Genomic DNA, 25,997 nt, shown 5'->3' on the forward strand with positions numbered 1-25,997 from the left:
CTTTTGGTATAAGAATAAATTAAATATTTAATTAATTAAATATTTAATTAGTAATGGTTATCCAATTACATCTTTTTAATGTATCAAGCTTCTTAAAAATCGTTAGTAACTTAGGAAATATTTTTGAGATTGAGCATTTTGAATATTAGTTAGTGTTTGCCTTGCTTTAAAGGGAGTAACCTAATATTTGCCAGATTAATCTTATTGTGAAGAAGTATAAAACTTCAACAAAGCCCAAAACGCTGAATCCAAGAAAAAGTCCGGCTGTTCCACCGATTGAAACTAAAACAGATGTTAGAGATTATAAGTAAATATATAAAAGACAGTAGGGAAGTGACGTTACCCAATAGATCGGTCAATGAAAATATAACTTGGCGTTTTAGACGAGTCTGGGGCCAAGTTTTGACTGTTAGCTGACTTCCAATACCTTGCAGTAAATGTTTGGCATTTGCCATTGGCTGAAAAATGTAGAAAGAATTAGTTTTAAACTTATTTTATATATAATTATTTAGACTTACGTCTATGGATTTGATTGTAACTACAGCATCTAGGCAGTTCTGTTCGCAATAACATCCAGAGTGCTTCTCTTCGTTGCCATTTTCCTCGTACAGCTTGAGAAAAAATTCTATGCAGGGTATATATTAAAAATAAAGTAAGTCTTAGTAGTCCTTTTTAAAATTTAAATTTTTCTTTATTATCTGTACTTACTTGCGTGGCGAGGAAAGCACGATCTTAAAGTTTTATAATCGCACACTTTTTTGGGATTTGCGACTAAAACAAAGTTTTAAGTTTTCTTATGATAATATCATATTTTTTAACTTACTGCGATTCGGGTAAAAGTGGGGAATACATTTACATATTCGATATGCCAAATTTATACGGCACTCTTGCTGACAAATATTTCTCGAATAGAACGGATAATGGGTTAGATTAGACTCGTGGTAAAACCGGCACTTTCTCATGGCAATTGTGGTTTCACTGCGGGATATTCAAATATTCGATACTTTTCGTTGAAGATTTATTTGAGATACTTACTGTTCCAGGTTTTCCTCAGCCACAATTTCTTCAGTGCTCAAGTCGTACATTATGCCGTCTTCAGCGTAATTAGAATTGGAGTCCACCTTACTCACTTCGAAAGCAGAATGGGCGAAAGCCTTTGGAGGTTTTAATACTTAAATTCAAGCAATCCTCTCTATTTCATTTCATTTGAACTAACTCACAATTATAGCTGGTCCCGAAAAGCCCCTTAATGTGAATTGCGTGTCCCTTTGAAAAAACGAACCGACCTGACATTGAATTAGGGAAAGTTCCTGCTCGTATTTGTTGGGCTTCGGTGACTCTCCAAATATAAAGTACCTGGAGCTGTACTGGTCGGTTAGCATGGAGTTCCCCAAATAGCACAATCCCCACTCAGTGAGAACCTGTCGCACATGAATGTAAGTCGAACCATCCACACAGCGGATGCGCTCATTGATGTTTGGCTCGTAGGTTTTATCATAGGTGAGATTGTAAATTAACTGCATGTAGTTTTCCGCCTTCAGGCCTATGTCTTTAATCACTTGATCGATCTGATCGCTCTCGGGAATGTTTTGGAAATTAATGTAGGTGGAATTGGCGAGGTTCTCTAGGAAGTCCCAAAGAATATCTTTTTGTGATCCTTTAACGCCGTTTTTCCTTAAAATAGTAAATTGTGGGCGATGGCAGAAATTGAATTATTGATTATAGTGATTACCGACAATATTCAGCGAAGATGCTAATGTTGAGGCGATCCATTGGGCACACTGTTAGACTCGGTAATGTGGTATTCCAGAAGATATAATTTCGCTATAAATTCAATGTATAAATGGTAAACAATCAGAGTTTTATTATAGTGTTAGGTGCTTCACAGTACCTCCAATCCGATATGTGTGCTTTTCGTATAGTAACGATCAATAGATGATAAGCATACAACGATACAGAAATATATTGAGACAACCAGCAAGGTGAACCAAAGGAATCTAAAATGCAAGCAAATGGTTCAGTTTTTCGAAGTAAATAAGCTAAATTGAATCACATTTTCCCATGCAGAGATTAATAGAAACAGTACGACTATGAAAAATTATGAAAATTAATATGGCGACTGTATACATGGTAATGCAATTTTTTCTTGCTATAACTTACTTTTCAAAGAACATAAGCATTGCTCTGGTGAGGTAGCGGAAGCCATGTATGCAACAATTGTTGAAATATAAAACCATAAAATGTATAACAGTTCTTGGCCCCTTTCGATTTTTGAAGGTCTTGAGGGACTCCATTTTGCAGTAAATTGTTTGGAATTTTCTTTTGATTTATTATTTTTTAATAGATAAGTTATAACATTTTATTTGTAGGACACTACGTAGACGACTATATAGAGGCTTTCAGTATCAAAAATATTTATAGCATTAAATTCGTTAGCGTGACTAAATGGCTTTATGTGATGAAGTGGCACTTCATTACTTATTTAAGATTATTTGACTTTGCACTTCGCGTGCTTTCACAATCAAAAAACCGATATGTTGTATGGTAGTTTCGAGAGTAGGAAGCAATTCCGGTTATTCTTAAAGTTTACATAATAAAAAAAATTCCTAATAATTTATTTCCATTATAAGACCAAAAATCGGGAAATAAAAGTAGTTCAAAGTTTAACGAAGAAAAAAAGGGTACTCTGCGCAGAACAAAACAACGAAGTATCGTTCCAAGTAGAATCCCTTTTCCCCACTTTTAAATAGAAAAAAGGTTTTATACCCTTTAAAAATCTTCACAATGTTTTAAGCTTTTAAGCCATTTGAGCTTGCAAATAGCTTCATTTTTATTTTCGTTGGATTATGAATGTACGAATTTGCATTGGGATCAGAGTAACTACGAATTCGTGAGCGCTCATTGTAGAATCAGATGACATGGGATTATGAGGAGCGTAGTAATATTCAACGGAGGAAGGAATAACACCGGAGCCATCTTGACTGAATTTGAACCTCTTCATATCGCTCAACTGCATATTCCCGTCCAAAGTTGTTTCCCAAATCCTATCTCCGTTTAAGGACTCAAAGAGGGGTTGCATGTTAAAGCTAACCACGTTTCCTTCCGTGTTTAAGTTCTCCACTCTTATCAATATTTGGTCATTGGAATATTGTTCAAAAGAGAGTAGTTCGACAGATTTAGGAAAGGCGGTGAAATCGGGAATCATGTGCTTGTTTACAGAGGGAACACTATTGGATTTGCTGAAAAACCTCCAAAAGTGTTGGTCCAACTCGTGCTGTAGCAGTCGCTCTGCGTGATTTGGTTTCTCCGAAGCAGCATCGAGAATTAAATATATTTTTCCTCTCGCGATCAAACCAGTTCCATACTGAGTCTCATTGAGGGCTTCACCAACTCCGAATGCGTCGTCACTTAAGAGGCGACGATGCAGCATTAGCTCCAATTCCCCGTCTTTCAAGCTCGCTCCTCCCTGAGCTCGATCGTTTAGCAGGGTGATTCGCTTTACGTCGTCTTGCAGAGAAATTTGCCCTGTTACAGGGTAATAGTTTCCGCTAATACCTTCCGACATATTTGGATCGAAGTTTTCCCGCTGGTTTCTCTTACGTTCTAGCATTTCACGGCCATTTGAGTCGGTATAGAATTTGCCCTTCGAGGCTATGTTGCTTGAAAAGCGAGTGATTATCTCTTTTCCAACTTCGTCATCCACCGGAATTGGTCCCACCAACCATTCGAACTCTACGTGATTTACCTCATCATAAATGCGGATAACCTGGGAAATCCACTCGTTTACATGTTGATGGACTTCTTTAACTCTGGTGCCGTTATAGAACGTAAGCTCCACTTTGTTATTGTTCAGTACTTCAATATCTCCGTCCGGTCGGAAAACGTATGCTCCGGAAGACCGGTTTTTGGCTTCATCATTATTGCCTCGAAATCCTTTGTATATTTCAAAGCTTTGTTGAATAGTTTCCGCTATGCCGTTCATTTCAATGGTTTTCAAGCCACCCGTAGTGGTATCAAAACTCAGTTTGACGAGCTGAAATGTAATGATAAGGCTAATAGTTTTATATTGAAAGACTTTTCCATAATTATATTCTTACCGAATTCTCCACAATTAGTTCATCGTCCCCATTCTGGACTTTTTCCTCAAGGAAATCCCTATGGTTTTCTTCAATATTTTTTGGGGTTGGAAGTACGCGAATTAAAAAGTTGGCGATCTTCTCAACACTGGCCTTAAAGACCAACTCGTGTTGCGTGCCATTCGATCGATGTTCCAGAGCCAAGACTTCCCAGGGAACGGGAATAACTTCCGAGGGTATTTCACGACCTATTACGATTTTTTAAAAATATACAAGCTTAAAGTATTAATGAATATATATTACCTTTTTCATCAGTGACTATATACTTTTCGTTCTTCACCGGAACTCGCACATATTGCGTTGAAGAATGAGCCAGTGGATTTACTAGGGTCACAACCACATTGTTGGCTGTATTCTGGGTGAAAGCACATACACTTATATTCAGTTCCAGGCAACTTTCAAACTCCCCAGAAGTCAAATTCGTTAGGGATCGAAGGGCATCGCGAGCATTATTCTCGGCACCAACGATCGCCTTGAACAACATACGGTCGTAATCGCGGGCAACGGCCTGTTTTTCGGTACCTGTCACAGCATCATGATGCTGCATGATTCCCATCGCCTGGCTCAGACTTTCAAGATTTTCCAGGTGCTGAGTATCGGTCAAATTGGCCAAAACACTCAGTTGCTTAACTGTCTGGAAGAAGTGATTTCCATCCCGATGAAAGCGCTTCTGGGTGGGACGGGAGGTGAAATATCCTGTCCAATAAGAGTGGGAGTCACTGGAGTACGGGAAGAAATCTTCGGTTTTGTTCGGCCAAGTTTGGTGCAACTGATGCAGCTCGTAAAGATAGCAGGATGGTGTTGAGTAGAAAACGTTGACTTGTGATCCCGCTAATTGCCGATCGTTGACGTACCTGATTAAAATTAGAATCACCATAGATAAGGAACCAAATACGTAATACCTTAATATAGCTTATCACCTACTTAATCAGTTTGTCCATGTTTTTAAAATTAACTCCCGCGTCTTCATATTGGAAATCGTCTCCCATGGGTACCATTATGTGAGTGGATCGATAGGACTCTGCCATTGTCTTAACATAGTCGATAAAGTCACTCACTCTTTTGTCAACATTATTGTCATAGCTCTCGCCATCGATAATTGGAGCATCCTGGCAATTAATATCAAAGCAAAATCCGGGAGGAGCGGAATAGTGATTGTAAAGCATTCCAGTAAATATGTTAGAATTCTTGAGGTATTCGCTTGATTGCCAAATCATCTCCATCTCTTGGTCTATAAGACGTTGCAATTTATCCAAGTAATCCATGCGAGCAAAAAATTGGCCATTATATCCCATTTGCGCAAATATAGAGGCCATTTCCCGGGAGTGGCCGAATGGATCGATCTGCCAACCGACTGTCGGACGGCCACAGTCACCGAAGGTGTCTTTTAAGTATCTGTAATATAATTAAGTGAAGAATAGACTTTTGTTTTTATTAGGTTTTTAGGAGTACTCACTTCAGACCCAACTTAAATTGATCGATCACACTTTGGTAGTGAACTGTGGCCTCATCGTTCATACTCCAAGCTCCTCCTGCGAATTCCAACCTTCCTTCTGATACCAATTTTTGTACCGCTCGCTGGACAGCTTCGGTTTGTTCAGAGTACCATTTCGAAAAGAAGAAAGTTTCCACCTGAATGAAACGCCGTTTCGAGTCCTTCAGGAGCTCCTCGACCACTGTATCCAAAATATACTGCACTCCTGCGTGCTGAATGCTATTCTGACTTCCGTAGTAATACTGATCAACCGTTTTCAGCCAACCGACATCGTCGTGCGAATGGGGGACCAAATGAACATTGATCATGTTTAGTTTTGTGTTGGGGCATGCCTAAAATAGAAATATATTTAAATAGAAATAATATTTTAGGATGCACTTGATATTTTAAGTTTGAAAATACTTTGTTTAAAATCAACCAAATTAAAGATCACAGGTCGAAAATGCAGTGTACGTCCAGCCACAAAGTGTATTTCGAACTAACTAATACTGGGAACGTTACCTTAAACCCACAGGTTGCCTCAGATACCACTGGGTTCAGTAAAAAGAGGGTGATAAAAACCAGTACACCACTGAAATATTCCATTTCGGTGAACGCTAAGCTCCACCGAGAGGTCTTATCGCGGCGGTTGAGTCGAATAAAATGAAACGAGAAATAAAGCAGCTCCTTAGACCCCAGCAATGTGCCACTTGAGGCGATAAACCTTGTACTGCGATCGTATAAACTTGAGTGTGATTATGAATTAAAATCCATTTAGGAGCTCTGGTGATAACTTGTACACCCTCAATTGAGGGAAATACACAATAATGCACATGGTATTCATCAATTGTATTTGCTTATAACAAGAAACCATCGATTTCTTTTACAACACAATAATTATAATTCTATTGGAATGAACTTCAAGTTGGGGCTTATCAAAATAAGCATACATATTCGTATTTGTTTATGTTTGAGTTCTTTATTTTGCATTAAAATTCTTATCTCTGTTGCAATCATTTTAAGTAATTAATTATTCAGATTACGATGGGTAATCGAATGGCTTTATGAATTTGAACTTAAATAAGTGGTATATAAGCCCGCGGTCTTGTAAACAAAAACTTTTCATTATTTTTATTACCACCTCTTGAAGACCACATGCGAGTTAATCGGCAATGATTACTCTCTCTGTTATACTTATAGTAGTGATGCAAATGTGTTTAGTTTTTCTTTAAAAATGCTTATATTATCCATCCACTAATTTTAAAGAATTAAAAGATTTTACTGGGTAAAGTTGCCCAGAGTGTTTATAACAAACATACACATTTGTTAATGCTTTTCTGAAATGTGCTAAATAATGGCCTTGACTTAAGTGAAAAGCTATACTCCTACTATAGAAAAACATTTGTATTTTTAATTGGCTTGGTCAATATTATGACTTCCGGTAGATATTTGAAATGTGTACACAGATCTGTAAATATTTAAACTTTGCTCCTCTGAACAAATTTGTAATTACGCCGGGTATATCTTTCGTCTTCGGCTTTTAATTATGTTTACAAATGATCAGTGAGATAGAGTTACTAGGTGAAATAAATATATATATTTTTCAAAAGTTTTCTATAAGTTTCCTTCCACCACTATCTTTTTTCGGCTTAAGAATTTAGATTTTAATTAAGAAACTTACTCATTTTTGTTTAAAGTAAGCAAAGAGAAATGTCTAAATAAAGCTAGCGGTAGTCGCCAAAATATCAGGGACCGAAAAAAGTTTTATTTTTAAAAGTCTACTGTGATTTTCAGCCAGTTGTAGGGTCTTTAAAATAAAAATCACAGATAATGGTTGTTTACGTTCTTTACTGTTCTTTAAGATTCGCTTGGTCTCGGAATTTTCCCAGGTATTTAATCAATGTAATCAGGGTTATCAATGTTCTATTAATCACCTCTCGTTTTAATCGATTTTAGACGTTTTTCGATCCCATTAACAGACATCTGAAGATGTGCATACTTAGGACTTACGTAATCTAATTAGCGCGGATTAAATTAGTTAATTTTTAATGACAATCTGTAAGTGAATACTGGGTAACTGTAGTCTGAAACAGTTGTACCTAATTTTATTACCTCCGGTTTTAAAAGTGTACCACTTACACCCTTTTCGAGTTTTCGATAACAACGACAATTACTTCACTGCTATCATAATTGGTTTTCAAAAACCAATTGACCACTCCACAAATTTTTAGTATGGGAACGATTAAATGGATCAAGCTAAAGCCACTTTAGTAGTCTTCGCAGGAACACTTTAAAGCGCGCATGTACGAACTTTATAAAGCCCTATCAGTATACTCCAAGCACTGTACCCGGCGAATTCATCCATGTGTACATAGTAGTGTTCCCAAGTCCAAGTGTATGTAAGAATACTTGCTCACTTTCTCAGTGTTTGTATGTAGAAAGCAATATAGAATCATTCTCAAGTAGGTCTCGAGCTGAGTTTGCGGTCTCTGGTTGAGCAGTCCGCTTTGAGAACCCGATGAGATCGGTTGGGACGGCAACTTTTTGAAGATTCGAAGTGATTTCCAGAGCCTGTGTGTGTATATGATAAAATACTGGCAAAGTGTACGCTGTGAAAACAAAGTAATTGGATGCAAACTCACCAAACGTAAATAATATAAACACTGCAATGTCCGCAAAGACTTCTGGGTGGCTTGCATTCCTTTGCGCCCTTGGCTGCCTAATTCACGATGCCGATTTGCGGAGTATTCAACAAAAGGCATCTCAGTGCGGCTATCAGGTAAATTTTCCTTCTAGGAAATACGATCTATTGTGGTATAACTTGCAACATGTTGATTGATATTCGGCTTAACATACACACAAAATTCTTACAGGCCGAGTTTGAAAAGAGAGAATGATCTGATTACGGTTATATGTATACCTAGAATTTGCATTTGGGCACATATATACACATTGCCGGCAATCTTTGCTTTGTATATTCATTCTCAACAAAGTATTTACCATTCATAGGTTATAGTTTTTAGTACTTTTAATACATGTTTTTATATAAGCAACGGCCTGACAATGATATTTATAGAAAAGTTATGCGTAATCATCATAATCATGAAAAGAAAAGAGGCTTTATTATGTTGAAGAGAAATGTATTTATTTATGTATTGTATTATTAGTTCTCAAGATCTCTGAGAGACAAGATCAGCTAGGTCCTGTATATTGTATAGACCATTCACTTGCAACAACTTCTTGGTACTGCTAAATCCCGTAAGGTAATATAATACATAAATGTTCTTAACTTTTTCCTTAATTTTTCCATAATTGCTTAATTATAAAAAGTGAAATTTGCAATTTTCAGACTTCTATGTAATATGAAAAACCTTTATTAAATCCCAATTCATTTCAGAGCTGCCATGCAACAAAACCGAACATGCTGAACGTTCATCTCGTGGCACATACGCATGATGATGTCGGATGGCTGAAAACCGTTGACCAATACTACTATGGCAGCGAAACTAGGATTCAGAAAGCTGGAGTGCAATACATAATCGATTCGGTTGTAGAGGCCTTGCTGAGAGACCCAGAGAAACGATTCATCTATGTCGAATCTGCATTCTTTTTCAAATGGTGGAAGGAGCAGACCACCAAAGTCCAGGATGCTGTGAAAATGTTGGTGCAGCAAGGTAGACTTGAATTCATTGGCGGCGCTTGGAGCATGAATGACGAGGCAACCACCCACTATCAAAGTGTGATTGATCAATTTTCTTGGGGATTAAGGTGCGTACAAGTTGAAATCCTAGTGACAAACCCTATTAACTTACTAATATATTTGCAGACTTTTGAATGATACCTTTGGAGAGTGTGGACGTCCGCGAGTTGGATGGCAAATAGATCCCTTCGGTCACTCCAGGGAAATGGCCTCCATGTTCGCGCAAATGGGTTTCGATGGAATGTTCTTCGGACGATTGGACTACCAAGATAAGGACGAACGCCTCATGACCAAAAATGCTGAAATGATATGGCATGGATCTGCGAATCTGGGTAAGTGGCACCCTCTCATCTTGAAACTTTTCCATTACTAATCCAAATTTTTAGGAGAGGAATCGGATCTGTTTAGTGGCGCTCTATATAATAACTACCAGGCACCAGATGGTTTCTGTTTCGATATTCTATGCAGCGATGCCCCCATAATTGATGGCAAACACAGCCCCGATAACAATGTGAAAGAGCGCGTAAGAACTGATACCATATGTAGTGTTTTTAGTGTTATGCTTTTGGCATTGGTTCAACATTTGTTTTGTCTTACTTACTTGTTTGTGTCCCCCACCACATCAGATCGATACGTTTTTGGATTTCGCAAAGACCCAATCCCAATACTACCGCACCAACAACATCATTATCACAATGGGTGGTGATTTCACATACCAGGCTGCCCAGGTGTATTACAAGAACCTTGACAAATTGATACGGTAATAATGTTTTGTCCTCCCTAAGCTAACTGTTAATGAAAGCCCCTAAATTCAAAATTGTACTGTCCAAAAGCAACAAAAATGTGCCGTCGTTTTTATAAAAATAGCACTTAATTGAATGTCGTACCTATGTGTGAATAATAGGTGGATACCTTCTTGGAGTATGTTACAAAAATGGCCACACAGTTCCGCACTCCTAACGTAATCCTTACCATGGGTGAAGATTTCCACTACCAAAACGCCGATATGTGGTACAAGAACCTGGATAAATTGATTAAGTAAGTAGGGGCTTTCCTTAGCAGAGCTTAGCGGAGAGGGGAGGAGAAGCTACTATATAGTCCCTGTATTTACCGACTTACAGATATGCCAATGAGCGTCAGGCGAATGGTTCGAATATAAACCTACTCTACTCGACCCCATCGTGTTATCTGAAATCACTGCACGATGCTGGTATTACTTGGCCCACCAAGAGCGATGACTTCTTCCCATACGCATCCGATCCCCATGCCTACTGGACGGGGTACTTCACATCGCGTCCAACTTTGAAGCGGTACGAACGGGATGGTAATCATTTCCTGCAAGTTTGCAAGCAATTGAGTGCTCTAGCCCCCAACAAGTCCGGAGAATTCGGTCCTCACTTGACCTTCATGCGCGAAACCCTTGGAATAATGCAGCACCATGATGCCATAACTGGAACGGAAAAGGAGAAGGTTGCCCTGGACTATGCCAAGCGAATGAGCGTTGCCTTCCGAGCCTGTGGTGCCACCACTCGAAATGTGTTGAATCAATTGACGGTGAAATCGAAGGAGAACGTCAAGGATAAGACTGCCAAATACGTGTTTGATTTCAAAACCTGTCCCTCGCTTAACATCACTGCCTGTCCCGTATCCGAGGTGAACGACAGATTTGCGCTAACCCTTTACAATCCTCTGGCTCACACTGTCAATGAGTATGTGAGGATTCCCGTGCCAGATCCCAGTTACAAGATCATCGATAACAAGGGTAGGTTACAAGGAACTAAATCTTAAGAGAATCGGAATAATACGGAATGTTATTTATTTTCAGGTGTGACTTTGGAAACTCAAGCTGTTCCGATCCCCCAAGTACTTATCGACATTAAGCACAGAAACTCCACTGCCAAATATGAACTAGTTTTCCTAGCCACCAACATTCCGCCTCTGGGATATCGAACATATTATATTGAAAGACAAGAAAGCACTGAAACTTCCAAAAAGCCAAAGGCTTTGCCGAAGAGAACTTCTAGTGTTTTCCAAATTGGAAACAGTGTAAGTTTTCTGGTTATATGTAGCCCTTGTAGTATAAAATATAACTAACATTTTATTTATTCACTATCCCTAGCACGTTAAACTTGGGTTCGACACCAATGGTTTCCTCTACGACGTAACAGCTGATGGTCTTACCCGATTGGTCAGTCAAGAGTTTTTGTTCTACGAAGGTGCTGTTGGAAATAACGCCGAATTCCTCAATCGGTCATCTGGGGCCTACATCTTCCGGCCCAACGAAAACAAGATTCACTTTGCCACTGACCAAGTAGAAATTGAAGTCTACAAGGGCGATTTGGTTCACGAAGTCCATCAGAAGTTCAACGATTGGATTAGCCAGGTGGTGCGTGTCTATAACAAGGATTCCTTTGCGGAGTTTGAGTGGTTGGTTGGACCGATTCCCATCGACGACGGCATTGGCAAGGAAGTCATAACTCGCTTTAACTCCGACATTGAGTCAGAGGGCATTTTCCGCACCGATTCAAATGGTAAAAGTTTGGTCTTCTGGAATATCACACTTTGCTAATTAACCTATTTTGATTGTTATCCAGGTCGCGAAATGATTAAGAGAAAACTTAACCACCGTGACACGTGGAGCGTGAAAATCAACGAGGAAGTGGCAGGCAATTATTACCCCATTACGACTAAAATAGATCTGGAGGACGATACTGCCCGCATGGCAATCCTGACGGACAGAGCCCAGGGAGGCAGCTCCTTGAAGGAAGGATCCTTGGAACTGATGGTTCACCGTCGTCTTTTAAAGGACGACGCCTTTGGAGTGGGCGAGGCTCTGAATGAAACTGAGTTTGGTGATGGACTGATCGCTCGAGGAAAGCACCATCTTTTCTTTGGAAAATCTACTGATCGGGAAGGTGTTTCTCTCAAGGGAATTGAGAGATTAACCCAACTGGAGAAACTGCTGCCCACATGGAAGTTCTTTAGCAATATGGAGGCTTATAGTGCCGATGAGTGGCAGACTTCCTTTACCAATTCTGTAAGCATCAAAAATGCTGATATAACGATTTTATTTAAATCTAATCAACCCCTAATCACAGTTCACAGGGATTTCACTGGTTTTGCCAAAGCCCGTACATCTTCTTACCTTGGAACCTTGGCATGAGAACCAACTGCTGGTGCGATTTGAGCACATAATGGAGAATGGAGAGGATGCTTCGTACTCACAACCCGTTCAGTTCAATGTCAAGAACGTCCTAAGTGCCTTCGACATCGAGGGGATCCGTGAAACAACTTTGGATGGTAACGCCTGGTTGGACGAATCTCGACGACTGCAATTCGTTCCGGATCCCGAGGAAGCCGCATTCAACACATATGCAACATTCTCGCAACCGGCGAAGTCTGTTCACCTCCTAAGTGCCGAGAAACCTTTGCTGGGTGTTAAGTACGCTGAGGAAGCTCTACCAACCGGACAATTGGGGGCCCAGAGTAACCGAATTAAGCGCGAAGTTGATGGACGATCCTCTAAGTCCACGGAAGGTGCCTATAATTCTTTCAAGGCAGATAGCGGCAATCAGGAATACATTATCGAACTGAGCCCCATGGAGATCCGAACATTTATTGTATACTTGGCAGTAGCCTAAGCTTCTTATTTGTGTGAAGAATCAAAATGTGTTTAATTAAATTGGGAAAGTAATGTAATACCGTATGTGTTTAAAGGTGGACCTGTTCTAGGCATTACTTCCTTTCAGTAAGTATATATACATATATGTTTTGTATTATTTTCTTCCTGAAGCTTCCTTATAAAACTTTCAAATATGTAAAACCAGATATTGAGCCGTAAACCTATTTGTTGTTTATAATTTGACTAGCTGACTGGAAATATTTAAAGAAGTCGTGGCAGCCTCTTTACCTTTAGGTATTTCTGAAATAAATCTAGTGTCGCAATTTAAACAAGTGTCATAGGGCCATTATGCTTTTGTATTAGACTGCCAAACAACGTCATTTTGAAGGGAAGAACATATTTTGTCCTTCGGGGATGAGACGGCCTCTACGCACTTGATTTATTTGCTTGAGTTTTCTTAAGTCTGTAGGTTGAAATTGCGGTCAGAAAATATTTTGTGAGTTTATCACCCATACTTCAAAAAGAACAACACCAGGAATGAAGTACATGCATGTATGTTAAATTTTGTATTATACTGCAGTGGGTAAATGAGACCAACTAATTTCGAGGGGGTCACACATAGTCAGCTTTAACTCTTCACTGGAATTACAATGCAGATGTATTAATATTTTTCGTCCATTCATATTAAATTAATAAAATTGCTGGCCTAGCCAAACTTTGTAGAAGGGACTCATACTTACTTTGTTAAATATAAATGTGCTTTGAGGGAGATGCAGTCATGACAATCTTAGGTTCCCTGCAGTAATACTTTTCATGCCGACCATTTTGCTCATTCACAGAAATAATACTTTTCCCTATACCCACTATGCGAGGGGTAACACAAGTCCGTTTAGTACATACAAGGGTAAAAATGCCTGTATGTTTACCCTCTTTAATAAAAAATTCAACTATTAGTTTTGAAGGAGAAAGAAGTAGTAGAATGCGAAAGTGTATTTTAATGAAAAAAGTTGAAACTTGCAAAGCGAAGGGGTAAGTAGTTTTGTTTCATTTGTTTTTATTCTAGCATTATGTATATGCGACTAGAGCTCTCATTCGTGGTGCTTTTAGGGGCTTTTCTCACCATGAAGGAAATATGACTTACAGAGAATGAAACATCCTTCATGATCCAAAATATTTTGTATTTCAAAACAAATAAATCAATATTATAATATTTTCTAAGAAACATTTGTAAAATTTTATTTATATTCACTTTTCAGTATATGATCTTGCTTTACACTCATACAAACTAATTTCTATAAAGTTTTCTATTCCGATTATAATATATATATTGCCTTTCACATATCATTAATTCAGATAAGTGCATGTCTTGTATACATATAAATATACCTATTAATTTGTAATAAAAGCTTCGAATTTATTTGCACGTCTTTTCAGCTCAAGCATTAGCCTATTTGTGTTTGATTGTGAATTTTATAGGATTCTAGAATGCGTATGTAATATTACAATCGATTAAAACGCATTGTCTACGCCTTTGTGTACATAAATATTATTGTATAACGCATTAACAGAAGCGTACGCATGCTATCCAATCTTAAAGGCACATGTTTTATTTATGATATATATAACTTTGTTGATTTTGGTCTGTTTGGTTGCTAATATACGTAGTATTGTGTACTCATACAGAGTCTAAGTGGTCCCAATCGTTGCGGGCCCAATTGGGTAACTCCGTTTCATACTCCCATCCAGGGCCCTAAAAAGAATATAATATCCAGATATTGGTATCTTTACTGAACATTGAAAATAGAATTACAAACCTTGTACTTCCAAGCGTGCAGATACATTATAAGGTCCTTTGATTTTGGATCACGATAGTGCACTTTGCACTCATAGCAGTGCTCATCTACTGAAACCTTGTTCACGTTACATCCACCTCCACTCAATGGAACCTCCATTGTATCCAGCAGAGCTGGGGAAATTTCCGTGGAAGACTTCTGTACAGTAACTGGATACTCCTTGGCTATACTGGTGCGTTCTATATTTTTACCGCTACTTTCTGGTTGCTGGGCTTCAGTGCATGGAGGTGTTGTTTCCCGTGAATTTACGCCCCCATCATCATCGCTGTGATGCACGACTGGAAAATGACACATGATAATATATTAACAAATTGAAATCGGAAGTTGTAGGTGTACCCACCGGAAGTGTGCTCACTGCTGAGACTTTCCCGATCTGCCTCGTCCTTGGTGGTCTTAAACATAGATATGTCCGAATCACAATCAATTCCCAGCCAGTTCTCAGCATTGTGTATATTTATGAGATCTCGTATAAGCTCATCGTCTGTCTTTCCACCAATATCTCCGGATCGTCCCTTTTGCGGACCGAAGACTTCGTGATTATAGAGTGGATCGTTGAGAATAGGATAACCTTTAGAGTAGAGCATTTGGCTTAAGTATCAGGATTAAGAAACAGACATTTCAAGACCCTCTTACCTAGGTATTGCAAATGCACTCTTATCTGATGCATTCTTCCAGTAAGTGGTTTGCAAAGTACCACACTAGTTGTGCCATTTTGGGAAAGCTTTTGAAACGTCGTCGTACAATCTTTACCCTTTGGAGATACTTTGCAAACGCCAATCTTGTAGCTAACCACTTCAATGGGTTCCTTACATTCCACAATACCCCTGTAAACGAACAATTTTTGATTACAACGTTTTCACAGTTTTTTGATATATTTAACTTACTCTGGAAATACGCCCTCAACCCTGCAGATATATTCCTTTTCAACCTGTCTATTGCGAATTTGCTGCTCCATTTGGCGCGCCTTCTTTGGACTACGTCCAAATAACAAAAGCCCGGATGTCAATCGGTCAAGTCTGTGAATCGTGCGAAGGTTCTTGAGATTAAACTCCTTAGCAAGTATGAAGACTACGGTGTTGTGCCGATACCGTCCACATGGGTGTACCTGTAAAACAGCAGCACAGAAAACTCTTAGGGAACTCTAATAAAAGCTAGGCATTAAAATCGACAGATGTTCAGGAAGTAGGTTTTTGACAGTGATAACATTAAAATACAGACTCAAGTGGAAGTATTTAACTATTTCTGTATTATATGTGTAAAATGGCGGTCGTTTAAGCCACTTACAGGTATCGATGCTGGCTTATTTACAACTACAATGTCCTCATCCATATGCACAATTTTAATTGGTTGACAAGTCACTGGAACTTCGTGTCTGTAAAGATAGCCATGAAACTCGGGTTAGTTTGATATATCATCTCCGTCGGTTGTTTCATTAGAGATCGGAAAGATAACTAAAATTTTCTAAACGCTAGCCTACTTTAATGAGACCTTTACACTTTTCATGGCCTATTAAAGCAAGATTTGATGGGATACATTTTAAAGAGGGTACATCTTTCGGCGTGTGCCATTTTATGATATTGTAAAAAGTTTATGAACACTTTGATTGCCATTTTGTAAGAGTACGAGTATATGAAAGATATTAGAAAGTCATTCATTGTGTTAATTTTTATGGGTTCATTATGATTTGGCGAATATGCATAGTGTTCTATGCATTGTATTATTATTTATTTTTAGTGCTTATCTTGAAAATTATAAAATCAATTAAAACGATGATTCTGGAGTGTAAGGAAGCAGTTATTACCTATAGGTTGTCGTTTGATAAATAATGATATTGGGACAATACAATTTAATATCTCTCGGCAAAAAGGCCATATTTTATTTTTGAGATGCACTTGCATGCTGCGAGCGCTAGTTTGCTTTATTAGGTGGAAACACATTGAAAATAAGCAAAATATGTAGAAATTACACGGAACACAATTGCAATGACTTGAATCTGTTTACTGGCAATTTATGCGCCCTGTAAAAGTTTAGATTACCTGTGAACAATATTAGCGAGCAGATCGTTATGTTTCAACCGGTAGTCAATGGGTACCTTCTCGAAGTTGACTGTCAGAGTGCCCGTTTGAATGCATCGCTCGTATTCCTCGGCAGGATGTGCTCGGAACTCCCGAGAAAATATATCCAAAATCTTTTCGCCAACCCAGCGGCCTTTCGTGAAGGTTGTGAATGTAAAGTAGTATGGGTATACCTTGCGAAGTCCTATTTATAAACGCATTCTTTATAACATTACTACTCGGGAAACCAAAGCGCTCACCATTTTCCATATAGTAGGAAGTTTCTTGATATCTTTCATCCGTAAATCCCGGTCTCTTAGCCTTCAACGCTTTTGTCTCCAGCTTGGCCTTGAAGAAAATGACATTTATTTGTATTAAATAACAATGTTATGAGAAATGGATATCAGAAATATATTTTCCATATAATTGTATTAAAGCTTGCTTTCACTTACTTTTTTCAATTCTTTTATTTGATCATTATCGTCTGTTTTCCGCTTTTCTGGTATCTTAATTTTAAGACTTTCGGAGTCCCTTGGAGAGGTTGTCTGTAAAATAAACAAAAAGCGGAGGATTAAAAGATTTGTGAAGATTAACGAATGTATGTAAAAGAAAATGTAACATAGATGTTCTAAACAAGGTGCTCAAATAAAGTAGAAAGAAATATTAACTTGGCCTTAGCTCTTTGTTTTATTAACTGCAATTTTAGTCGAATCTATTTTCATCGTTTCCTTCTTTTTAAGTATTATTGTTTGTTCTTCCTAATTAATTTTTGGTAGTCCCACTCTACTGGAGTCAAAGTGAGATGTTCTGGGTGGGCAAGTCAGCTATACTTGGGTTACATTATGTTTTATATTACGTAAGTTCATACAGATACCTAAATATTGTTCTCACAACACATATATTTATAAACAATTTGGGATATGTACTTGGCTTCGACGCTTATATGTCTGGTGCCTTCACAGAGCTACTATTGGCTGACGTTTGTCTTTTATGCGCGGTACTTGGAGGTAAAAGAGTATATTGAACAGGTTTAGGTGGATGTAACAGAATTAAGGAAGCATAGTCGACCTTCTATATATATGTAGTACCTTGTGAGGTCTACAATTGGATATGACGAAGTTAACAAAGTTAAAGCATTTGAGACCGTGAGTGGTATTTTATGGTATTTCATACATTTCATATACTCTTGAGATAAACTACTTGATCTATTTATAACAGCAATCAATCTAAATTCCGAAAAGATGCTTATTTAGCTTTCGCTTTTTGGAGAAACCAATTTATAACAAACGCCCCCACAAAAAGGGGAATCAATCTTAAGTACCCGGTATCGGCTAGTCGTATTACTCCATTATGGCGTTCCTCTGCTCGTTGCTTTCCTTGGCAGTGCGCCCAACGGGCGATGGAAACATGTTGCATGCCCAAAAGTCGCGCGGGAGAGCTACGGGAGATACCTCGAGATGAAGATGAGATGCCGTCCGGCACAGCTTCGAGTCTCAGCGAAATCCCCCAAGTTACAATGGGTCTAATACGCGTGGATACACATATGCATGACCATGTACATATTTGAAAAAGAGTCTCAACCTAGAACAATGCACAGAAGATACACTCGAAATATATGAATACGTTTTAAATTTAGATCGTTATGAACAGCAGAATATATACTAGCAATGCTGTACTAACACAAAATACACCTCAAACCATCGTGAAAGCTAACTGCAAGTATTTTTGGCTATGTTTATAATACCTAATATACTATGATTTCTGCCGAAACTTTATTTTCTCAAAATCATAACATGTCAAAAAGATGATTTGTTTCAGCTTAAATTGCAAACATATTGTGTTCTTAAAAATAGAGCGAACAGTTCCATATTTATGATTTATGCACGGAAGTAATCTGAATATCCTAGGAAATTAAACGTTCAATTTACATTTTCCAAAACTTTTTCTTTAGTTTGTTACGTATTAGTTGAATTTAAACTTATGTCTTGTACGTCACATCTTTGCAGCTCATCTGGTATTCCGTTTAAAATACGATTCAGATCCTACAAATCCGGTCTTTACGTTCATCTCGCGCCACTTTATGTAATTACCACTTTTGATTCAACGGATGAAGGAGATCAACTTAAGATTAGTCTAGCAGATAATTGTTTGTTTTGTTTAATTTTGCAGTAAACACCTGCTAGCAACGTGTTTGAGTTTATACAAGGCAACTAAAGTGATATACAAACACGCCAGCAGTAAATATTTGTTAGGACTACATTAGTGTATGTCCTCCACTAAAAATAAATCATCTTTGATTGACAGAAATTTTAGAACACATCAACTAACAAAAACTAATGCCATTTCGGTGTTTTTTCCTTGGCACATGTGAAATATATTGAAATATTCCCCTTTTTAAGTTTTCTTATGAAACGAGAAATCCGGCTGTGGTCTCCCGAAATTCTGGAACCAAAATTAGTTCCGTCGGATTTAATCGGGCAAAAAATGCGTTTGTATTGCCCAATTACCGGTGATGATTTCCATTGAACACAAATGAATGAAGACCTCCTACACGCTTTTTACGTCTATTCATCCATGAGAGCTGAGTATAAACGAAGATGATCAATTAATTGAATCATTCAACAGCGGAGACCTGTTGCCAGCGATCTTGGCGTACGGCGGCCCCCATCCCACATGGCACTCTCACAGCGACACGATCATCGTTAATGTATTTAAGATTCTATAAATATATAGGTAGACATCTGCATATATTCATAAGCACATATCTATATGTGCATAATGCAAATTCAATTATACTTGGACGCGTGGAGCTCGGAGTATATTGGTCCTACACAAAACAATCATGAAAATCTCTTTTTCAAAATTACTATTTCGCTAAGAAAACCTGTTTGCAAATTTTTGATCAAAGCCCAGAATCCGGTTCATGTTGGTTGCATTTCCAAGGTGACTCCGAGGTATTTTCCTGTCGAGAAATTTATGCGAAATATCTTTTCTTTTTTCTTTTTGATATAATTTCGATGCGAATGCCGGCTGATGCCGGCTGCGTGGTGCTAGAAAATTGTGTCTCATTCTAGCACCCGGAATATATTTATGAGTCCGCCCACCCCAAGGCTGTTCATGGAGAAGAAGAGCAAGTGGCGACCGGGGCGAAGTACAAATCGCGGTCGGCACGCTTTTATCGCCTGCACACCAATATGTTGCGCAAGGTGCGAGGAGACCGGCGGATGTCAGCCCCCGTCTGGAAAACGAAAACTAAAATCGAAAACTACACGTGACCACTACCCACGGCTCTATTAATTATCAGTTTTCAAGAGCACTCATTCTGGAATGTTTGTTTCGCCCACTGTTATCGCGAATCCTTATTTATAATCAATTTTGAACACCGCTCATTAAGGTGCTTACGTACTTTATGTATCGTCGGCTAGATATGTATTTATATTTACACTATATGCTAAAATTTTTGTAAACAGCAAAATGCTTTTATAATTCAAAACTACGTCATATATATGTACTATGCTCGTGAGATACCAAGATCTTGAGATGAAAAATTGAACACAATTGTTTTTGAATGAATAAAAACTTCAAAATTCTTCAGGTTTCCAGGGAATACTATATGTATTTGAAAAAATAATTTTTAAAAATTGAAAGCTTGCTTTTATTATGTTAGGTACAATGGTATTCCGACGAAGTTAACTGTCCATTTTCCACCCATTAAGTTAGTAAATCAACTTCTGTATTTTCCGGATCGACTTGACATCAATTCTTACACATTCGAAGAATTGTGACAGTGTACTTGTGCTTGCAATTAAAGTATCTAAGCGATTTATATCTGCTCTAACTGTTTAGACCTCAGCCAGTTTTTGATTGGATAAACTAGATTGAAGTAAGTTCATTCCAAATACGGCATGTGGTTGACGAATGCATCTAACTGTACAAGTGTAGGATTTTAGACGAGCTGGTTGCAGGAATGGTCCAGTGACATTCTCTTCAAGTCGTCTTATAACGGAGCTTCTTGCCTACTTAGCCATAAATGATGCGATTTTCCTGTTCTTTGCGAATGTGAAAAGCTTTTCACAAAACCAAGATCTCATAGAAATTCTATACATCTTACATCCGCATCAGGTGCAGGCGAATACATTTTGAAAGGGGTTTCAGCTATGTGGTTATTAATAACTTCACATTTTAAGATCATAATAACTTTTATGTGTAGGGAGATGGGTGGATAAAGCAAACACCTTTATGAAAAATTGATGAGTGTACAGTTTGTTTATATCATAAGAATAAAGTACTTTGTGTGGAATGAATTCCATTATTAATTTGAGGAATCTTAACCCCTTGGACCCCTGGAAACTTCCCCTACTCGCTGCCTATTTACAAACGCGAGTTGTTATGTGCCTTCAGATGCAACTTACTTGATTTTCATGGTCATACGCTTGCAAGTGTAAAGCTATAGACATCGCGCTGTGTAAATTACCTGTGTGCATTAAACAATGGAAAACATCTCGGAGCGGCTACTAGTATGTTTGGAGTAAGGCTATAACTGAGACCTTGACCAACTCATTCAGCCGGCTGCCCGCTCACCATTTGGCTTATGAAATCATCGGGTTTCAAAAGATAGCCACTGAGGCACTGCAAACAGCGGCTAAGTAGTGTATTATAAGGCGTCTTTAGCGATGCGGAAAATCTAAGAGCCAAAGCCTCATGTTCAAGTCGAAAACGTAACTAGACGTGAGACAAACACCGATTGAGAAGATTTCATTGTAAAATAATGCAGACCGTTAGAGTCCGTGTTGGGCAAGAAACTTTCAAATGTGAAATAATCTGTTATTAATTTTGACATCGCCGTCGGTATAAATTGAGTAACACCTTGTTATGGAGTAACATCAACACCTGAAGACCAATTAGTGGTTAGGTTTTTATTTGTTCACTTGCGGATTACATTTTAATAGCGTGATATAGAAAGGAAATCGAATGTACTTTGAGCTTTAATTGCTAAATGGTAGATAACTAGCTGGTAATTTAGATCAATGACTGCTTGGTCCCAGGTTAAGATATAAATATATTAAGTTTATAATGTAATATCCGCAAAATGAAAATGCATATTGGTCCCAGGTTAAGATAGAAATATATTGAGTTTATAATGTATTATCCGAAAAATGAAAATGCATTTTGACATATGTAGTAAATCTTTCATTAGGATATTCGAACTGATTTCTGAATATGTATCATCTATGTATTAAAAAGAAACCGCTCTCTATCGAATTAAAAATTTACAATACGACTTTCTATCTTTAAAAAATAATAAAGATATTTAAAAGGAATCACCAAGTTTAGCAAACAAATCGAAAATTATGATATAAAACAAGTGAGTGCGATGGAGAAAAAGATATACAAGTAGCAAAGCGTCAGTTCCCAGGAATGCACAATTCAATTGCTTATAACGTTTTAATGAACAAAATCTCATTTAAAATTTTCAAAAATAATAAAAAAATGTGACTTCTAGACGGGTTTTAGAGTTATAGGCGTTAAAGTGGGGGTGGAACTCTACTAAATCAAACGTTCGCTGCGCAAGACACTCAAGAATCTACATGCCAAGTCCCAACTTTCTAGCTTTTATAGTTTTCGAGATCTAAGCGTTCATACGGACAGACTGACAGACGGCCCTATATACATTATAGGGTCGGAAACGCTTTCTACTATTTGCTACATACTTTTCAACGAATCTAGTATACCCTTTTACTTTACGAGTAACGGGTATAAAAAGTGGAGTTTTCATATGTCCTAGAGGTCACAACTTTTGAATAAATCCCCTAGTTAAAATCCCTCAATTGAATTATATTCATATTCTTTTAATAAGATGCCAAACATAGAGGAAATGTGTGTGAACTTTTTCAAAACTATTGTTTTATAAGTAAATCTCCCAGTGTACCCAAAGACGTAACTTAAGTGCTGGCCCTGGTTCGAGTGCGAATAGTGCCTATCATTACAAGTACTAAGTAAACTGTAGCTCACCTTTTTATTAATCGGCACCTCGGCACTTGGCAAGACCTGGATGGCTGGGAGCGAGGACGCTGGGCTCCGCAGCAGGTTGAGATTGATGGACGACAGGTGATTCAGTTCCTGGTGGGGCAGGCAGTTGAGTGGCTGGACCATGGAGCAGGCGGAAGGATTGGGCCGCGGGGCCATTTGCACTGGCATCTGGACCGGCACGTGGGCAGGTGTTTGCTGGGCACCCATGTGGGCACCAGGTGCTCCTCCGGTGGCCGCCATTAGGGACTGCTGGGCAGCCGGAGTCAGGGGAACTCCACCATAGGCCGCGTGACCTCCGCCGGCTGCCGGGGCATAGTAGGCTCCGAGTGGCAGGGAAGAGAACATGGCGGAGTGCATCATGTGGGATTGGTTGGCCAGTGCATTCTGGTTCAGCTGTCCGGCATTCAGGAGCTGGGGAGCCAAGTGATTGTACGGCGATCCCATGTGGAAGTGGGCTCCAGGGGCGGCACTTGGGTGCAGAGCGGGCTGCTGGTAGTTGGCCGGAGGAGCTGCCGCCGTGTTGGGCGACAGTTGCTGCTGCATCTGCGGCTGGGCGGCGAAGATCCCGCCCACCGAGGGGGCCCCCATCTTGTCCAGAAACGGCGACTGCATCTGCAACATCTTCTGCTGGTGCTGCTGGGCGGCCAGAGACCAGGGCAAGTACCAGGCACACGGAGCCGGGGAGTTCTGCATTGTTTTGGCGCTCCTTTAGCTATTCACTTTCCAAGGCAAGACTGCAGATTGGATTGGTTTTTCGAAAATTACATTAATATCGATTGGGTAACGGTCAGGAAAACTACGCGGAAACACAGATCCATTCCCGAGTTATACGATCAGTTGTTTACTTTCATTGCGCAGTATATTTTCGAGTCCATACTATTGCATTAAAGCTTTTAAAGTCAATTACAAATCGATGTGTTCGTGTTTACAAATTGTCTTGGCTGTAGATGCTGCTTCGACTGTTTTATTTGAAAATTCAACCCGATTTTAGGGTTGTATAATGCGAATCAAAAATCTAAACAAACGATTATTTATTTTTTTTAGTGTTCATGAACACCTCTACACCTGTATGTATAAAAGCTGGCTATTGGCTTTTGCCTATGCGTTAATTTGTGGTTCCTATTAGCAGATTGCCGTTAAAAAATTGCCCATCGCACACAAAAAAAGTCGGAACAATATGTTGATTAGTTTTGCACTGCTTCAACTTTGTCTATGAAGCGATCATGTGCTTGGTAATACATCTCGAAAAATGTAATATTTTTATTGCTTAGAAGGGGTAAATCGTTCAGCACAAAGAGTTTTTTATAGAGAACACTCAAAAGACTCCATGATTTTCATTCCAAATAGAAAGCCGAACGATTACTGGAACTTGGAAAATACATTTAGAATACATGCTGGGGCCATCTGCTCTTTTCGACTCTAATTGCACGAGACAACGTCTAATATATCCTCTAAAATACGTATAAACCTATATTCAGACGTGTACATGCGTCCGTCATAGTTTTGCCAAGAAGAAATGCGTATGCGTGCTTATATATCGGGGTAGGTGAGTGTGTAATGGAATAATACGTATACGACACAACGCATTAGGATATCGGCTCACGATATAATGTTCAGAAAACATCACCAGGTATATACAGACGGGCCAAATGTGCCTCACCACCTACTGAGACAAATGGCACAAATGCGCACGTGTAAACATTTTTATTTACGCTAGGAGCTTGTGCTAAATTAAGTCTTGTGTATTACTGGGTCTGCTCGGTTTCGACAAGATACCAGAAAAATTATTCAAAAATTTTCAGTTCCTTAATACGCAAGAATGTACATAAACACACAGACATAGCCAAACTCATTTTTGTCATCACTCTTCTTTTGTCTTAGTTCCATTTTATAAACCACAATTGTGTATCTTGCGAGTGGTTTTAGTACATTTTTCAAACAAAATTCTTGCATAACTATATTATGTAGACAATGGGAAGAAAGAATTTTTAAAATAAAATAAATTTATATACCCGCGTCTGAACGTCCATGTGTAAGTCCCCAGATCGCGAAATCAGCAGGATGACAATAGATCATGGGCTTAAAGCAAGAACAACATTTTAGTGAGCGCTACCTTCTATATTTATAAGCAAATATATATGCCAAAATTTTCGCTAGCAGAAGGTGCCGGCCAAAGTAAATTCAATTCTGAACTGTTAGTAAAAATATTAAAAACGGATCAAAGAATTTCATGGCCCACAACACAACATTTTCAATGGACCGTTTTGTGCGTCGATGGAGAAGATTATGAGTTATGGTATTTCAGTGAAAAGGGGTACAATAAGATGTCTATGAAGCGATCACTGATACTGTGGGGGCAATTATTTAGAAGTGCCTAAAACATTCCATTTTAATTTCTACGATTCCCAAGTGCCCATAAAATAGTCTTTTGATGAAAATCGTGTTATAAAATGTCATAATATTGAAACGATGCGGTTATGGCCAATTATCATTTCAATTATGTGAATGTTTGGTCGGGCATATATCTTAGCTATAAACTTTCGGCACTTTTGATCATTCGCATAGAGGTAATATGTTCTTCATAAAAAAGAATATGTTTAAATTTTCTTATTTTCAGTTTACTTTTTGTGATTATTATTACACATTTATTTAGTTTCAAAAAATATTAAACCGTCACTTTCACATTGATTTGTTCTTTGTAATGTTTGCAATCCCATCCATAAAGTTTGCCAACTTAATGATGGCAATTTGAATGTTCTTTGATGTAAAAGCACAAATTAAAGGCCTTTAAAGTTGGGGGAATCACACGCGAATGTATTTTCAAATGTCTGCGGTGCACGTTTTAATACCTGTCCGACGATGGCATTCACGCGGCAGCATCTACCAAATCCAAAACACCGAATGAAAACTTGGCCGCAACGAAAACAAACTTAAGTTGCCGTTCGCAGCCGTGGTGAATTTCTCGAGTGCACAGTGGGCATGTCAGCAGTTTTACGTGTTCAAATTTTATTCTGGTAATTTATTCTATGTGACAAAGCAAATAAGATATATGACGAATAATAATAATAATCATAGTAATTACGATGTACAATCTAGTTTTTATTAGGTATTTTACTAAGGTGGTAAAA

At 38.5% G+C, this 25,997-nt stretch overlaps 4 protein-coding genes across 6 annotated transcripts; 1 reads left to right on the forward strand and 3 right to left on the reverse strand.

The window, feature by feature from the left end:
- Positions 1 to 48: 48 nt before the first annotated feature.
- Positions 49 to 2,686, reverse strand: ppk10 (pickpocket 10). The gene is made up of 10 exons (XM_017085401.4): positions 2,161 to 2,686; positions 1,892 to 1,997; positions 1,733 to 1,824; positions 1,221 to 1,674; positions 1,036 to 1,154; positions 824 to 978; positions 709 to 771; positions 519 to 625; positions 344 to 458; positions 49 to 282 (listed from the first exon to the last, which is right to left on the reverse strand). The coding sequence occupies exons 1-10, from the start codon at positions 2,292 to 2,294 to the stop codon at positions 167 to 169; spliced, it is 1,461 nt and encodes a 486-aa protein (XP_016940890.3). The 5' UTR covers positions 2,295 to 2,686; the 3' UTR covers positions 49 to 166.
- A 101-nt stretch (positions 2,687 to 2,787) lies between these two features.
- LManI (Lysosomal alpha-mannosidase I) lies at positions 2,788 to 6,315 on the reverse strand. Its single transcript, XM_017090528.4, has 6 exons — positions 6,133 to 6,315; positions 5,593 to 5,963; positions 5,061 to 5,531; positions 4,380 to 4,990; positions 4,098 to 4,324; positions 2,788 to 4,033 (listed from the first exon to the last, which is right to left on the reverse strand). The coding sequence occupies exons 1-6, from the start codon at positions 6,214 to 6,216 to the stop codon at positions 2,831 to 2,833; spliced, it is 2,967 nt and encodes a 988-aa protein (XP_016946017.3). The 5' UTR covers positions 6,217 to 6,315; the 3' UTR covers positions 2,788 to 2,830.
- A 1,792-nt stretch (positions 6,316 to 8,107) lies between these two features.
- LManII (Lysosomal alpha-mannosidase II) lies at positions 8,108 to 13,005 on the forward strand. Of its 2 annotated transcripts, none has more exons than XM_017089955.4 (10): positions 8,108 to 8,389; positions 9,008 to 9,378; positions 9,437 to 9,642; positions 9,697 to 9,833; positions 10,215 to 10,348; positions 10,432 to 11,072; positions 11,136 to 11,356; positions 11,430 to 11,841; positions 11,905 to 12,347; positions 12,409 to 13,005. In XM_017089955.4, exons 1-10 carry the CDS (start codon positions 8,279 to 8,281, stop codon positions 12,949 to 12,951), a joined length of 3,219 nt encoding a protein of 1,072 aa, XP_016945444.3. In that variant the 5' UTR covers positions 8,108 to 8,278; the 3' UTR covers positions 12,952 to 13,005. The 2 variants fall into 2 exon arrangements, with proteins under 2 accessions (XP_016945444.3, XP_016945443.3); XM_017089954.4 differs by lacking the exon at positions 10,215 to 10,348 and adding an exon at positions 9,937 to 10,070 and having other exon boundaries at positions 8,109 to 8,389.
- A 1,135-nt stretch (positions 13,006 to 14,140) lies between these two features.
- Positions 14,141 to 25,774, reverse strand: RluA-1 (RluA pseudouridine synthase 1). 2 transcript variants are annotated; one of them, XM_036820856.3, is made up of 11 exons: positions 25,719 to 25,774; positions 22,852 to 23,603; positions 17,292 to 17,384; positions 17,100 to 17,187; positions 16,822 to 17,044; positions 16,070 to 16,157; positions 15,670 to 15,890; positions 15,419 to 15,609; positions 15,126 to 15,353; positions 14,747 to 15,063; positions 14,141 to 14,682 (listed from the first exon to the last, which is right to left on the reverse strand). In XM_036820856.3, exons 2-11 carry the CDS (start codon positions 23,560 to 23,562, stop codon positions 14,608 to 14,610), a joined length of 2,235 nt encoding a protein of 744 aa, XP_036676751.3. In that variant the 5' UTR covers positions 23,563 to 23,603; positions 25,719 to 25,774; the 3' UTR covers positions 14,141 to 14,607. The 2 variants fall into 2 exon arrangements, with proteins under 2 accessions (XP_036676751.3, XP_070854260.1); XM_070998159.1 differs by lacking the exons at positions 14,141 to 14,682; positions 14,747 to 15,063; positions 15,126 to 15,353; positions 15,419 to 15,609; positions 16,070 to 16,157 and having other exon boundaries at positions 15,710 to 15,890.
- Between the last annotated feature and the right edge of the window lie 223 nt (positions 25,775 to 25,997).

Source organism: Drosophila suzukii, chromosome 2L (assembly GCF_043229965.1).
Source record: "Drosophila suzukii chromosome 2L, CBGP_Dsuzu_IsoJpt1.0, whole genome shotgun sequence".
NCBI lineage: Eukaryota > Metazoa > Arthropoda > Insecta > Diptera > Drosophilidae > Drosophila > Drosophila suzukii.

Coding starts and splice junctions, on each gene's coding strand:
- LManI (XM_017090528.4), bottom strand. CDS start 6,216: ATGGAATATTTCAGTGGTGTACTGGTTTTTATCACCCTCTTTTTACTG. Junction 5,532..5,592: donor CAATTTAAGTTGGGTCTGAA/GTGAGTACTCCT, acceptor ATTATATTACAG/ATACTTAAAAGACACCTTCG. Junction 4,991..5,060: donor AACATGGACAAACTGATTAA/GTAGGTGATAAG, acceptor AATTTTAATCAG/GTACGTCAACGATCGGCAAT.
- ppk10 (XM_017085401.4), bottom strand. CDS start 2,294: ATGGAGTCCCTCAAGACCTTCAAAAATCGAAAGGGGCCAAGAACTGTT. Junction 1,998..2,160: donor ATGCTTATGTTCTTTGAAAA/GTAAGTTATAGC, acceptor CTTGCATTTTAG/ATTCCTTTGGTTCACCTTGC. Junction 1,675..1,732: donor ATCTTCGCTGAATATTGTCG/GTAATCACTATA, acceptor TACTATTTTAAG/GAAAAACGGCGTTAAAGGAT.
- LManII (XM_017089955.4), top strand. CDS start 8,279: ATGTCCGCAAAGACTTCTGGGTGGCTTGCATTCCTTTGCGCCCTTGGC. Junction 8,390..9,007: donor CATCTCAGTGCGGCTATCAG/GTAAATTTTCCT, acceptor AATTCATTTCAG/AGCTGCCATGCAACAAAACC. Junction 9,379..9,436: donor CAATTTTCTTGGGGATTAAG/GTGCGTACAAGT, acceptor ATATATTTGCAG/ACTTTTGAATGATACCTTTG.
- RluA-1 (XM_036820856.3), bottom strand. CDS start 23,562: ATGCAGAACTCCCCGGCTCCGTGTGCCTGGTACTTGCCCTGGTCTCTG. Junction 15,354..15,418: donor AGTGCATTTGCAATACCTAG/GTAAGAGGGTCT, acceptor TCTACTCTAAAG/GTTATCCTATTCTCAACGAT. Junction 15,064..15,125: donor CAGCAGTGAGCACACTTCCG/GTGGGTACACCT, acceptor GTCATTTTCCAG/TCGTGCATCACAGCGATGAT.